Source organism: Hoplias malabaricus, chromosome 6, assembly GCF_029633855.1.
Source record: "Hoplias malabaricus isolate fHopMal1 chromosome 6, fHopMal1.hap1, whole genome shotgun sequence".
Lineage (NCBI taxonomy): Eukaryota > Metazoa > Chordata > Actinopteri > Characiformes > Erythrinidae > Hoplias > Hoplias malabaricus.
The window spans coordinates 18,529,335-18,544,933 of NC_089805.1; the positions used below are offsets into that span (position 1 = coordinate 18,529,335).

General features: G+C 35.3%; 1 protein-coding gene across 1 annotated transcript; it reads left to right on the plus strand.

Moving 5' to 3' along the window:
* Positions 1 to 304: 304 nt before the first annotated feature.
* LOC136700498 (uncharacterized) lies at positions 305 to 11,350 on the plus strand. Its single transcript, XM_066675880.1, has 17 exons — positions 305 to 478; positions 710 to 857; positions 941 to 1,045; positions 1,343 to 1,435; positions 1,733 to 1,789; positions 1,889 to 1,972; positions 2,600 to 2,692; positions 2,888 to 2,983; positions 4,228 to 4,320; positions 5,162 to 5,236; positions 5,572 to 5,670; positions 5,982 to 6,131; positions 6,318 to 6,416; positions 6,509 to 6,601; positions 9,095 to 9,181; positions 9,717 to 9,806; positions 10,501 to 11,350. Exons 1-17 carry the CDS (start codon positions 433 to 435, stop codon positions 10,580 to 10,582), a joined length of 1,590 nt encoding a protein of 529 aa, XP_066531977.1. The 5' UTR covers positions 305 to 432; the 3' UTR covers positions 10,583 to 11,350.
* The last annotated feature ends 4,249 nt before the right edge of the window (positions 11,351 to 15,599 follow it).

The following is a 15,599-nucleotide window of genomic DNA, read 5'->3' on the forward strand; positions in this document are numbered from 1 at the left end:
GAACCCACAACCTCCAGGCCCCTGGAGCTGTGTGACTGCGACACTACCTGCTGCGCCACCGTGCCGCCCTCATTATATTTCTTTTTTACAATTTACTTTTCCCATAATCTGTCTGTGAAAGAACTGTTATGCTCTTCTGTAGTACTGCTGTGCTTTCTTTTTTTGCAATTCAAAACATCAGTTGGGGCAAATCAATTATATTTGTAATTGCTTATCAGGATCTTGTTTGCTTTTGTGTGGTGTAATGCCTAAACCTGACTATAAGAGCAACTGCCTTGTATTGCCCATAATATTAGGATAGGATAACTGAAACTTATTTAATCCCAAAACTGAAGCATAATTAGAGCCTAAAGTGTCTTGATCAACTGTACGTTAAATCAGTTAGTTCTTGATATCCTTGCAGCCTTGAGGATTCCAGACAGAAAATTTAGTATGAAGTTTTTGATCATCATAGCTTTGATGGGACTCTTGTGTCCTGGTAAGTTAATTTAATTGTATTTCACCTAAATCTGCAGTGGGAAGACAGCACTTAGGTGAAAATAACTGGAATTAAATGTAAATTATTGAGATTAAAAATAATTAGCTTCAAGTAGAAATGTTTTCATAAAAAAGTTTAAGCAGGTATTTGCCATTTATTCTAGTGCAAAGGAATACTTTACTGTCTGAAAAGGAGCTTGTCTTAGAGACATTTGATTTGTTCATTCTTAAGGCGCAGAGAGTGTAAAGTTATCAGAGAATGACTACCAGAACATTGATCAGATGTTGGAATTTGGAGCTCACGTTTTTATGAGTTTTTTGGACAAAGTAAAAGAGGCCACTGAGAAAATGGTGAAAGATGACATGCTGAGAACAAACAGGTAATAACTGAATCAAGATATGCCTTTCAATGCACTGTGAGTAAAATTAACAATGAAATAACTCCCACTAATTTTATCTGCAGAATTGCAATCCAAGGTCACTGGAATTCCTTCAAAGAGACAGCCAATAGAATCAGTGCTGAGGAGAGAGGGAAAGGAGTGCAGGATGATTTGGTGGTAGCAGCACGGTTAGTTCAACTCACCTTTTAATATTTTAACTCCAAAACACATTTTAAATGTTTATCTGGACATTGAGTTCCTTGATAAAATGGGAATTTACTTGGGAATCTGCTAAAGATAATTTTCTCTCTAAATAACTGATTAATTAATCATTTCATTGTGAGGGGAATGGAAGCCAAGGCTGGTACAGAAACATAATTCACCAAGACTTAAGTAAATCAATACAAAAATCTGTAATCAGTAATAAATCTGAAATATGTACCTGATGAAATGATGATATTGGTGAGTTGTTTCCTATATCACAGAACTCTCCGAAGACTGGTCCTGTACTACAAGGATGATGTAACGCAAATGTACACTACAATAGTGACAGAGCAGAATGTTCAGCATTATCTACCGTAAGCTCTGAATTCAGTTCCAATCTCATTCAGTCTGTTGTTATTGACCATACAGAAATCACAGTTTAAATCCAAAGTTACAATTAACTGGAATATTAATATATTAGGTATCACATGACATATTGAGGTGCAACATTATAGTTCCATTTTAGAAACTAAAGTCTTAGACTAAAAATGTTTTTTTTTTACGTAAGTCATGGTTTGGGATTAATATTTGCATAAAATTAAGAGGGATAAATAAGGGCTAAAACTTTTGCACACCTCATGCTAACAGTTCTGCTACTAATCTTCTAACAGACTTGTGGAAACGGTCAAAGGAACCATTCAAAGAGCCAAAGTAAATGAGGTTTGGAGGTAAGCCTGATTTTGGTTCTACTGTTAGTCTAAAACCTTTTTACAGTAGTCTGTGGATGCATATTTATTAATATGACATTTATTTATTTTTTATTACAGCAATGTGATTTCAAACTGTCTTCCTGATGCTCCACCAGTTGACAGTAACCCCTTGGATTTTCTCTGTTATCTGTTGTCCACTAAGTAAGTATAACTGTTCTCTTAGCAGTCTTTTATACTTTTTTCTGTTTCTCAACACTATTCATATGGTGTCAAAGGAATAGTTTATGTAAGGGAATGGTGTATTGATACTTAAATAGTGATTCCTCAGATCCTTGCGTTTTCATTTAGGAATCAATTCTGGCTCCAAAATATCGATAGAATTTCTTTATTTATTTTGTAGGATGGAGGTCTACCCTAGCTGTCTATTAATAATAGTACAGGAAATACTTTTCCTTCCTTGTGTACATTTCCTGTAAAACAACTGAATGTCATACTATTTCAAGTAATTAGAAATAAATATTATTTTAACTATATACATATAATTATGAATTATGTAAATACCATAGTTATACAAAAATACTCTTTTTTTGTTATTTGCCCTTTCTGAATCAGATGTAAAAACTATTCAAAACACTTGTTTTGTCATCTGCCATACCAGCCTAGGATTTACTTGGTATCCGATCAGAAGGGAAATGTGTGATATTGCACATCACTAGCATTTGTAATATAATCTAGTGGAAAACATTAGGAAAATATGTTTAACTGCCTAGCTTATTATATACTGAGTAAATGAATTGACAACTGACTAGTTCTTCTCGTCTTTAACAGTGCTGTGGAAACAGTTACTGTGTATATTTTTAAGCTTGGAATGGAAGTGATTTCAGAAATGAAGAAAATAAATTTTGATCAAGTAAATGAAAGGTAAGAAATTGTTATTAATTTCAACTATAAAAATATTTTACATTCTTTTATATGTTCAGATTAAAAGTTAAAAATTACATTTAATAATATAAATATTATAATTAGGTTTATTAGTCTGACCTAGTGCCAAGCTCCTGATCTTAATATCTGACAATTATATCTTATGCCATCAATTTTCAACACTTTCTCTTGAAGTATGTGGAACAAACTGGAAGAATTCAGAAGTAAAATGAATGAAATTGAAGCTATTGAGAAAGAAAAAAAAGAGGATGGTTTAGTTACGCTAGCAACGTAAGTGCATTTATCATTTTATTTGTTTTGAAATGAATGAATTTAAGATCAATTTTAGAAGGCTCAAAATAACATGAATATTCTATATATTTTTCTCTATTATTTAAACCCTGTCCCAGCTTTTATGGAGGGTGTTTTAAGCAGCAGATTCAAAATACAAATTTTGGAAATCTATAAAATATACAACATCTAATCAAGTTGGTCAATGGAGACATTACAAATATTTCCATTATGCTTCAGTTAAATAAAAGTTAAACAGCAATAACAAATCATCTTGCTTTTATTGCATTTTACAAAATGTCCCATTTTTTTTTTTTTGATATGGGGTTAAGTTTGTTAAAACAATTAAGCTAATGATGCTAATGATGAAAAAAGCAGTTTTTGTTAAACTGTAATGGATAATTCTGTGCTTATGATTTAAATTCTCTCAATTAATTTAAAGTGTACACTACGTCTACTGTGTAACTATTCAAAATATTTTCAGTGGGGCCAGCTGCTATTTAGGTTCTGCTTCAACATTTTTAATTCCATTTCATATATTATTTTGGATTTGAAGTTTGTATTTCATACATATTCAAAGATCTCTTCAGAATGAATCAATTTGAGACATTTCTGTTGCATTTGGACAACAGCATTTCCTTAAATGAGTCTATAATCTGAATCATTGGGTAATAAGGTTGATTTATCAAACAAAATGTTCATTGTTCAATACAGACTCTGTCCTGTATTTTTGTTTAGACTAATAATTCATTCATCAATTCACTTATATTTAAAGTCTTTTCAGGGGAATGGAATAGGCATGTGAAGAGCTTATATTTGTGGTGTATGAACCATAGTCTTGCGTGATCTGGATCATCCTCACAGTGCCTGAGGTCAAATTGCAAACTCTTTTCAGGCAGCTGTTTTTTTTTCCCAAATCTTAGCAGACCTTATCAATGGGATGCCTGTAAAGCCAACCATTATACATTTATAATTATATATAAAAAAGCATCTATAAAAGCATCTTTATAACCTCAGAAATAGAATTAATTTCAATGCCTATCTATTGGGTATCGTTTTTTGGCATAGGTTTTCCCAAAAGAATCCAATGAATCCAATCTCATTTTTCAAACAAAACATAAACATTTGCTTTTATTTTTTCTAAAATTAAACAAAAACTAAGCAGTTTAATCTTATTGATACAGTGATGAACCAGGAACAAAACTAGCCATTAATGATAACGTTCTCTTTCCTGTGGAATCCAGTGTTACTTCCAAGGTGATTGTTTTTTACTGGGAAAGATATCTGAACTCTTCAGATACACCTGAATTAGGGAAGGAGTATGAAGAAGTTGCGAGGTAAGTCATGCATTAAAAATGTTCACAATTAAAATCATTACAAATAACTATGTTTAATAATAAGTTGTTAAATATTTGTAATGCTCAGGTTAGCACTAAAAATGGTATAGGAATATCGCTGAACCATAAACTTCTTAAGAATATGAAATCTGTGAACATGCACAATACAAAACCAATTTAATTTCCTAGCTCCTAAACTTCATCCCGCACTTTCAATGCTCTGCTTTTATTTGGGCTAAATGGGGAACAGCATCATTTTGTGAAGTAGATGAAATGAAGCAGAGCCAAGGCCCAATAAATAAATAAATAAAAACAATTAAATGACCCACTGAAACATTGATAAAATAAAACGGATACATTCATAAAACTCTTAAATTCATACATAAAATTAATTCATTCATTGTCTGAAAGCACTTATCCAGTTCAAGGTTGCGGTGGGTCCGGAGCCTACCCAGAATCACTGGGCGCAAGGAAGGAACACAACCTGGAGGGGTGCCAGTCCTTCACAGGGCGACACACACTCACTCACACATACGGACACTTTTGAGTTGCCAATCCACATACTAACGTGTGCTTTTGGACCGTGGGAGGAAACCGGAGCACCCGGAGGAAACCCACACGGACACGGGGAGAACACACCGAACTCAAAATGTGTCTTAAAGTCAGTTTTGGTTATTTTTCGATTAATTTCCCAGCCCTAGACTGCACTGTGTAAAAAGATTTTACATCACTCTCATTCAATATAATCACAACAGATGTAGAGGATCTTTGAATATCAGACAAAACATAAAATAAAGAACATGTTTGTTGCACTATCTAAGCCACAGGTGTATTTTGACAGAAAACTGAAAGATCAGAATTTTGAGGAAGAACTAAAAGCAATAGTGGATAAGGAAACATTAGATGAACTTTTAAGGTATGTAATGCTTCAGTATTTTACTGGATTTCCAAACTTCTCTCTTAAAATCCATCTCAATCTACAAATTAATTAACCAATTGATCAGTTTATTCCCATATATTACAAAATTATTCCCTTTATTTTGTAAAACTACACAATTTTTGCGACAAATATATTTCACTATTCCTATACATCTCTGATCAAAAATATTAGATAGTTTTGTTGGTTTCATATTATTATGCTTGTTTAATATACAGCTATATAGATGTATTCTATATATTTTTAATCCATAATTTTTTTTAAACACTTGCTCAAAGAATTCTTTAAATTGAATGTTTTATTTTTTTTTAAAGCCTTCATTTTGACTTTGCCAAAGAATTTTATTTTATTGGCCTTCAACCAGCAATTTTGGTGATGTCCAGTGATTTTGAGCGGTTCCTAAGGACTGGGAGGTAAATATTTGTTATTTTTCTAAAGGTATGTATTCAGTTCAGTTAAGTATTTTTTTTCACAGGGGGTGTTGGTCCAAAGTTTGAAGCCCTACAGCATTTGGAAAAAGCAAAAAAAAAAAAAAAAAAAAAGCACAATAATTGATAATTAAAGCACAACATTATCAGGTGATAATGGAAAATAGTGTGATTGACTGATTGTGAAAAAATGTATTACATTTATAAATATTAATATTTATTTATATTAAGACAGAACATGATAAAATGTCTGATGTATATACCTTAATTTTTTTCTCACCCTGTACATTTCATAGGGTTGTGGGCATGAGGGCTGTTGTTGACACCTACACGATTTATGAATGGTTGTCTAAAAAGGGTGTATTTTCTGAGATGAAAAAAGTGTATTTCAGAGCTGTGGATGTAGCATTGGCCTTGGCTGGTACTGATGAGGTTAAGTATTTAAAGTAAGCACTAACTACACTAACACAGAAACATATAAAATCAGGCTGCTGTATAGTGTTTTTTTTTTTAAACATGAATAATTTGTGCTTTTACTAAATTGCAGTTGTTACATATATGCAGTACATTTACATACTTATTATGATCACTTGTGATACTTTCCATGACATTTTTGATATTTAATTTCACAGAGAGACATATTTTGAGAAATGGAAATCATTCAGAAAAGAACTCAACGCATTTGTAGAGAAAGAAAGAGGAAAGGAACATGTCCTACTTCCACAAATCAGGTAAGATCACATGTTTAAAAAAAAAGAGAAAAAAAAATGTAGTGACTGTGAAATAAATATTGATTACTGATTTCAAGTTTTCTTTTCCTCAGGGGTGTAGCACAAATGATTATAAAGAAATCTGAGGCATTTGTTGACAGAGTCAATGCTGATATTAGTGATGAAAGAGTGGGATTCCTGGCATGGTAAGACCTTTACACCACTCCATTTTTATACATATATTCTGGGACTTTTACAGATTTACAGAATAAATTCTTCTGACATAGGCACACCGACAAGACAGAACAAAAATCTACATTACTCCACTTCAGCCATTTTGTGAATTCAAAATATCTGTCAAAAACATTTCTGAATGAACCTACAACAAAATCCATAACCTTACATCCAGTGCAGATATAATAATAATAATAATTAGTATTTTTATTAACAACAATAATAATAACAACATATTAATATTGTTATGGAATTAGATTTGCTTTGTATAATTGCATTATGTAATTAGTATTGTAAAATAATTTATAAATTTGTTCAATATTTTGATTCAAATTATATTAACCCTTTATATAAATATTAATTACATGTGCATTAAAATATATTGAATTATAAATAAAAATAAATTTGATTGATGATATTCTCACTGAAAATATGAACTGGCATTTTTTTATTAGGATTTTAAAGCAGTTTAAAATCTTACTTAACATTTTTTGGAGGTTTCTACAAAATACAAACTTTGTTGATCAGCACTGAGCCTGGAATAATTTACAACACTAGGACCTACACCATCTCATTGCTGTGGTTAGAACAACAACCTGACTGAATATTTTTGAAAATAGTTTGATAACAAATAGTGAGGGTTTCCTCTGCTTTTGTTAGTTATGAGGAGGAAATTCCCAAAGAGTCAGCCCTGAGAGTTGAAATGCTTAAAGAATCCCTTATGCAGGGGTGGCACACATAAAAATGTGGCAAAATCTAAAGCAGTGAAATCTGAAATTATGTTTCTGTGGCATGGCTAGGTTTAAAACATGCTATGTAGATGCATTTAAATGTGAAATCATTTTGAAATATATTGTTTGATTCCTTCTCTCCATACCTGGACCCAGATAAATTCAAGACAAGGTACAAGGGTTGTTTTTCTGCTGCCAAGTTGGGTTTGTTGCTCTTAAAGCATTAGCTGTCTCATCGCCTTTGGACGTTATTCAGGGGGCTTATGGGGCCAGCCCAACTATGTCTAGAGTGTAGAGATATTTTGGACTGCATTTTGGGATATTTCCCTACTGGAGATAGGTGCAGCAGATACATTGTCATTTTCATACATTTCGTTTGTCATTGCACGACAGATGGTATTTTTATCACCATCCTGGCAGTCATCCACTATTCACATAATCAAAAATTTAAGTAAAGGTAAATATATGCATACATACATTCACAATTTATAGAAAATGAATATTTTTAATGACATAAAATGGTGAATGCATTTATGCTAAATGTACTTATTTTAAAAACTGCTGGGACAAGTAAAAAAGGGAGTTTTATTCACTCATGCACTAGGCAGTAATATTGAACCTACAAAACACAAAATTGGATTTGTAATATATGGAAGTTGTAGTCTCCAATATAACACATGTAGTCACATACTGCTGTGACTCATTTCAGATATGTGTAACAAAACAAAATAAAAACAAAATACAACTTAAATTGTCCTGGAACTGTATTCAGTCACAGCCTATAGGACTTCACAGTACTGAGCAAACAAAAATAACTCTTAATAAAACATAGGCCTAGGCCTAGTTCACATCAAGCAACTGGTTAAGTTAGACCAGTTAATCTGAACAGCAAGAAAAGGTTGGCCTTAAATTTGAATAATGTAGTTAGGCACAGCTTCTGTTTTGCTGACCCAAGCCAGCTGCTTAGGCCACATTTGTAGATGACAAAACATCTTGATTTTCTTTGATACAAATTTTGATTCACACACTGTATCTCTCATTAAGAGTAAAGGAGTAAGTGAGGGAGGGAGAAAGGTCCATTAACGTCAATATATATATATATATATTTTTTTTTTACGTTAAATTGAGATCCCGTTAATAAGTAATTATCGCGTTAACTTTGACAGCCCTAACTTTAATAAATAAATATATATGAATAAATACATTTTTGTAAATAAATAGGACATCCTTAAACACGTCTCAAATCCATTTCTGTATTTTCATACGTCAAATTTAATTTGGGCCATTTCTATATTTCTACATGTATTATTCCTGTGTTTCTATATTTATTTATGCATTTCCACATTAATTTATACATTTTTACCCAGTTTCTGCAAGTCTCTGTTGTGAGGTCCCCATTCTTTTCGAAGTACTGTCTGGACATGGGCTACTGAGCTGTGTAGTGGTTTGTCAAGCTGACCAATCCTGCTTTAGAGTGATGTTAGGACCGCCCACACAACTTAACATATTTTAAAACATTGATTGGCAAATAGATAAAGCTCATAATGGCCCACAAAACAAAGCTGATATGTAATGCTCCAAAACTTTTCAATGGAAATATTAATTCCGGTCTGTGTTATTATAAAAAATACATCTAAGTTAAAGAAACCATTTTTTTAAACAAATTTCAGCAAGGTCTTTTAAAATGAAAGCAGGATTCAACCAGTAAACTTGTTTTATGTGTTTACCTACAAGGAACTGGGTAATTATAAGACAAAAGTGCATTGATAAACTTCTGGCCAGTGGAGCACTTACTGAGGAGAGCATTAAAGAAGCTAAAAGGTATGTGATATTTAGTTCTACAAACATCATATTTATGAACGGCGTCATTTTAAAATATATTTTATTACTTTTAAAAAATCTTACGTGACTCCACACCAGCTTAAGATAAACGTACCTCTGGGTTATTGCATTAAGGGGCTTTGTTGGACTGTTTGTTACATTTCCACTATAAAAGGAAAAAAATGAGTAAATTATGGCAAGGAAACCAATATGGAATTGAGCAAACTGTAAGTGTACCTTATCCTCCAGCATAAGTGTGGCACAAGAAGTGCATAATCATGGTGGAGACAGGGAGAAAGGAATGCCACATAATGTTAGGCCAGTGCTAAAGTATCTCATATAGTTACTATTGTATCCCAAGTATTTGTTAAGCGTTGCTAGGCTGTTAGCAGCTCAGGTGTCGCTATTCTTAGTCTAGCTATGACAGTGAAATATATCGATATAATATATATATTAAATGTTTTTTTAAAGAATGTTCTTATTTTTTTATATATATATCTATGTAATTTGGTGTACTTCTTTGCTTGTTTCACAGCTTTTTTACTAATAATTTACAAGGACTATATGAAAAATATGAAGAGTTCACAAAAGGAATGGATCCAAAGAGAGTGGAGGACACATTTAAGTATGATACACTTATTTTTAATGTATTAGCTTTAGAATGTTATAATAGGTATGTGTGTGTGTGTGTGTGTGTGTATGTGTGTGTCCGTGTTGCCCTGTGAAGGACTGGCGCCCCCTCCAGGGTGTATTACCGCCTTGCGCCCAATGATTCCATGTAGGCTCTGGACCCACCGCGACCCTGAATTGGATAAGCGGTTACAGATAATGAATGAATGAATGTTATAATAGGTTTTGATTACAATGATCTGCCTTACAAGTTAGGTAAAAAAAGATATGTCATGTACTTGTCCATAGGAATTTAGGATAGATTTTTAAGAAAGAAAAACTTAAAAAAAAAAAAAAGTTTAATAAAGAAAAAATTATTTTGGGTGTAAAATGACTGGACATCTAACTCACTATTCGATTACAAATACCAAAAAAGTAAGATTTTTCTCGAGCTGAATTATATGATTTTATTTTTCTTTAAAATAATGAATTGCTTAGACTTTAGCAATGACTTGCCAGAATGAATGTTTAATACTCAGTCCAGGACCTGCTAACGGAACAAAAATACATTCTTTACCCTTTACCAAAATTTACTTTAATAAATTTTGATGTAAATATTTTCCAAGTAATTGAATTGTAATTGATAATCAGTGTTAGACATAAAATGTAATGTTTTCAAGATAATCATTATGCAATGATTTTTTTTCCAGGGCTCTAGTCAAGGTGACGATGGTGGGATTTAACTTCATATATGAACCACTGGCTCAAGCTTGGGATTTTGTACTTTTCTGATCTGTCAGTCACAATGAGACAGGGGCCATTAAACAATAATCTGACATAATACAACCCATCTGCACATCAATTTTTCTATCATTCTACTGAATAAAAGACAATTTGAAAACTAGATTACAATTCCTTCAAAACTGAGTGGGTTGCGGTGGCCACAAAATTTTTATACATGTGTAGGAAACAGACTTACAAAAGCAGAAGCATACTGCTTAAAATAGAATCTACGATCCTGCAATGTTTGATGTTTCCAGCGTTAACAGTGTAAGTGTAGAAAATGCTGTAACCAAAATGGTTTCTAATGTATCTATTATGGTAAATCTGTCTTTAAAACCATGATGAGTGGTTTCTTTTTGCCTAGAATAATTGTAAAGAGGCACACAGTGGCAGTGACATAAGACAGGCAATATACACAAAAAACACAAAATATTTTAAAATATAATTTAAAAAGTGTGATTTTCTTTCATTTCTGTACATTGTAGTGAGGGAATCTGCGATCCAAGCAATCTGACTCATTGCACACAAAGGCGCAAAACTCAGAAAATATGTAACAAACTGTTTGACTAATGACATTTTGCATCTATTTATTGCAAAATGGTAGAGATTAACCAAACAATTGTTTGTTTTATAGCTGTTTAAAACAGAAAATTTTGGAATATCCTTTATTCACACATGAAAATATTTGTTTTATGTTTTGTTGCCTGTAAAGTTGCACAAAATATCTGTAGCATAATTCTTTACAATTGTAGCCATAAAAATATTTTTTCTTCCTCAGTTTCTCATTCATCTCATTTTCTATTGGTGAAATGAACCAGAGTAATAACACTTAGCATGTTAGACCAGTTTTGACCAGCATGGAGCAGCAGATTTTTTTTACCTGTCCAGGCTTCTGGGGAACAGGGGACAAGAAATTTCTGAAGAGTTAGGTAAGAAATAGTTTGCTGTACAAGTACAACTCAATAGACCAGTGGTTCCCAAACTTTTTAGACCAAGTACCACCTATGACTTTTACCACAGACACGTGTGCCCCTGGTTCTTCCTCTGTTCTGGAGGCATAAGGCAAAATCTTGCTTGCATGTTTTTGTTGCTGTTGTAGTAGGTGAAGTAGGTGTTAAACCTTGTTTTATGGCTGTGATTATGCGAAAAACGACCATGTTTTCCATCTGCCGAGTGTTTTCTTCTATTTTGTCTTCATGTGTACGAAATTCCCCATATACAGGTGCTGGTCATAAAGTTAGAATATCATGAAAAAGTTGATTTATTTCAGTAATTCAAAAAGTGAAAATTGTATATTATACTCATTCATTACGCACAGACTGATATATTTCAAGTGTTTATTTCTTTTATTTTAATTATTATAACTGACAACCAATGAAAACCCCAAATTTAGTATCTCAGAATATTAGAATACTGTGAAAAGGTTCAATATTGAAGACACCTGTTTCCACACTCTAATCAGCTAATTAACTCAAAACACCTGCAAAGGCCTTTAAATGCTCTCTCAATCTAGTTCTGTAGGCTACACAATCATGGGGAAGACTGCTGACTTGACAGTTGTCCAAAAGACGACCACTGACACCTTACACAAGCAGGGCAAGATACAAACGTTCATTGTTAAAGAAGCTGGCTGTTCACAAAGCTCTGTGTCCAAGCTCATTAATAAAGTGGCATAGGGAAGGAAAAGATGTGGTAGAACAAAGTGTAAAAGCAATAGGGATAACCTCACCCTGGAGAGGATTGTGAAACAAAACCCATTTAAAAATGTGGGGGAGATTCACAAAGACTGGACTGCAGCTGGAGTCAGTGCTTCAAGAACCACCACATACAGACGTATGTAAGACATGGGTTTCAGACGACGCATTCCTTGTGTCAAGCCACTTTTGAACAATAGACAGCGTCAGAAGTGTCTTGCCTGGGCTAAAGACAAAAAGGACTCTCAGTCTCTGCTGAGTGGTCCAAAGTTATGTTCTCTGATGAAAATAAATTTTGCATTTCCTTTGGAAATCAAGGTCCCAGAGTCGGGAGGAAGAGAGGAGAGGCACAGAATCCACATTGCTTGAGGTCCAGTGTAAAGTTTCCACAGTCACTGATGGTTTGGGGTGCCATGTCATCTGCTGGTGTTGGTCCACTGTGTTTTCTGAGCTCCAAGATCAACGCAGCTGTCTACCAGGAAGTTTTAGAGCACTTCATGCTTCCTGCTGCTGACTAACTTTATGGAGATTCAGATTTAATTTTCCAACAGGACTTGGCACCTGCACACAGTGCCAAAGCTACCAGTACCTGGTTTAAGGAATATGGTGTCCCTGTTGTAGTAGAGGATGGATCTAAATCAAGGAATGAAAAATTTTAAGACTCTGACTCTCCATTTTTTTATATAAAAGGAGAAAACGGAATCCCGCATTCCACAGCAGTGTGCATCAGGAGACTTCGGAAACACTCCCCCCACCCCCCCACCCCCCCCCCCACACACACACACACACTCACGTACACACATATGTCTGATAGCCAGAAGGCTAAGCAGAACACTTTTCAGTGACCCCCAGAATGACACTGAGTGGTCCTCTTCAAACTTTATGATGATCAGATGACCATTAAGCCCAAAAGATCACTCACCAGGGCTTGGGAACCGGATCATAAACTCACCCAGGGGGAGCCCCCCCACTAATGCTGTTCCCAAAACATCTGAGTTCATCCCAGCTGGAACAGCATGGACCAAAAGTGCCCCCAAGTGGACATTGTGAAATCATATGCCACCAGAAGCATTCTCTTCCCCCCTCTCTCTCTCCCCCAAAATAGAATAACCTTGGACGTATGTTTTTTTTCTTTAATCCAGTTATGCATTGTCAGATGTATTATTATCATTTTTATTTTGTAATCTTGTGACAATACACTATTCTCGGGTGAATATACACTAAACATGAATCGAATAACGTGAATCAGGGTACTATCACAAAAACCAATTACTTTCTCAATTTAAGAGAATGGTAATTCATTTCAAATAGCTAGAATAGTTGGTGTAACACTCAATGTATTAACATCCAATAAGATAATAGAAGTTATACCTCGTATATAACTGTATAAATGTTATCTGCCCGAGTATATGTTCTTTCTCTGGAAAACATGAGACGCTCACGTGTACTTCCCAAACCCAGTAGCCAATCAGAGAACGGCGACCTCCCAAGTGGGTGTAACGGCGCCACATAGAAAGACGGAACCCACTCTGAGAATCATTCTCTTTTTACTCTTGCTTTTTGCCTTCTTGTTTCGTGCTTGCTTTTCTTTGACTCTCTATTTTTCCTCTCTGAAGCTGACGGAGCCGACTCTCAAGGAGACTTAGAACGAGACCAATCTTTATGCGAACGAACACGGGACGCCTTGGGTCAGTTAGCATTGCTTAAAACAGTGATTGAGCCAGATATATACTTCGACTAGCTCCATCAGCAAGTCTCAACTTGTTTTATATTTGTTTTTTTTCCTATTACCCAGTCAAAGCCTTGTTTTAAGGCTGATAAGGCTGATCAAAGCAGGTGAAAAATTATTTTTGGTCAGAATAAGGGCCGCCGCTGAGATTAGTTGAAAATTTGAATATTAACATTAGATACTGACTTCCAGACGTCGCTTCTGATAATTAAGAAAAACAGAGGGCTTTTATTTTGACGCATTTTCCTCCCGGAAGTAACTCACCAGGACAGTGAGTCAGAGGAAACTCTCCAACTGGCGTCACAGTGCTTTGAGGGGCCTCGGAGAGAACTGCTCCGTAAAGGGAAGACGCCGAACTTATACCCAGCCTCAACAACTCCCATGGAACCCGAGAATGCCAAGCTCGGACCCTCCACCATAACCTCGCGAACTGCTGTTCCCGTCGGTGATCGACTTGCGTCACATAAGCTCATAAAAATTTTCAGAAGCTGATGTCTTATCAAGCCTCTTGATAAAGTTATACATTAGTTAACTTCATATTAGCAACGCATATTAGTCATAAGTCACATAGCCTAGCTGATTATTAAGCCAGAATATGGGTTTCACCTCCGTTGATCCCGTGGTTAAGATTTAATAATTATGCTGTGTCAAATAATTATTATTCCTTTTTAATAAAGCTTCCATTGATTTGAAATAATTCTGTGTGTGGAGTCTATTCATAAAAGTCTGATAATCCTGAAACTTACTCCCTAGTGTGAACAGTATCCCAATTTCTGATAAATGATTAATATGGTTATCTAAATTCAGTAATAATAATTATAAGTGATAATCACCATAGACACCATACAACATGAATAATTCAAATACTGTTACTGCTACACTACTGTCACGCCAGGGCTGGTACTGTTAGCCTCGACCCTCAAAACAAAGGAGATGAGGCTAACAGGGGCGCCTTCAGAAAGCCCCACAAGTGTGCGCCCACCAGACCTCCTAACCCTTCCACAGCTCCTGTCCCCATGAAGGCGGCTTCCACAGCCACTCCAGTCTCCGGAAAGGCAGCGCCCGCCGCTACTGTCTCCGTGAATGCGGCGCCTCCCGCCGCTCCTGTCTCCGTGAAAGCGGCGCCCCACAGACATTTGCCAGTCCTGGGCACCCCCCAGTTATTTTGGTTCCCCTGTCTGTCCCTGTCCTGGTCCCTGTCTCTGTCCTCATCCCAGTACCTATGTCTGCCTTTGTCTCTGTCCCAGTCCCTGTCACTGTGTTTGTGTCTGTTCCCGTCAATGTTCTGGTCCCTGTTTCCCTGCCAAGTCCTGTCCAGTCCCCTGTTAGTCCTGTCCAGGCCCCATTTCAACCCTCTGTCCTGTCTCATGTTCAGTCCCCTGTTAGTCATGTCCAGTCTCCGTATCCGTCCAGTGTTCAGTCACCTGTCTTGTCTCCATTCCAGTCCCCTGTCCTGTCACCTGCCCGTGTCCAGTCTTCTGTCCCCAAACATGTCCAGTCTCCGTATCCATCCAGCGTTCAGTCACCTGTCTTGTCTCCAGTCCAGTCTCCCTTTCAACCCTCTGTCTTGTCTCAAGTCCCATTTCCAGTCCAGTCCCCGTTT

What these genes read in the sequence shown, in the direction of transcription:
- LOC136700498 (XM_066675880.1), top strand. Translation starts at nt 433, where the DNA reads ATGAAGTTTTTGATCATCATAGCTTTGATGGGACTCTTGTGTCCTG. An exon ending in TGTTATCTGTTGTCCACTAA is followed by an intron (nt 1,973 to 2,599) that starts GTAAGTATAACT and finishes CGTCTTTAACAG; the next exon opens with TGCTGTGGAAACAGTTACTG. An exon ending in AGAGTGGAGGACACATTTAA is followed by an intron (nt 9,807 to 10,500) that starts GTATGATACACT and finishes TTTTTTTTCCAG; the next exon opens with GGCTCTAGTCAAGGTGACGA.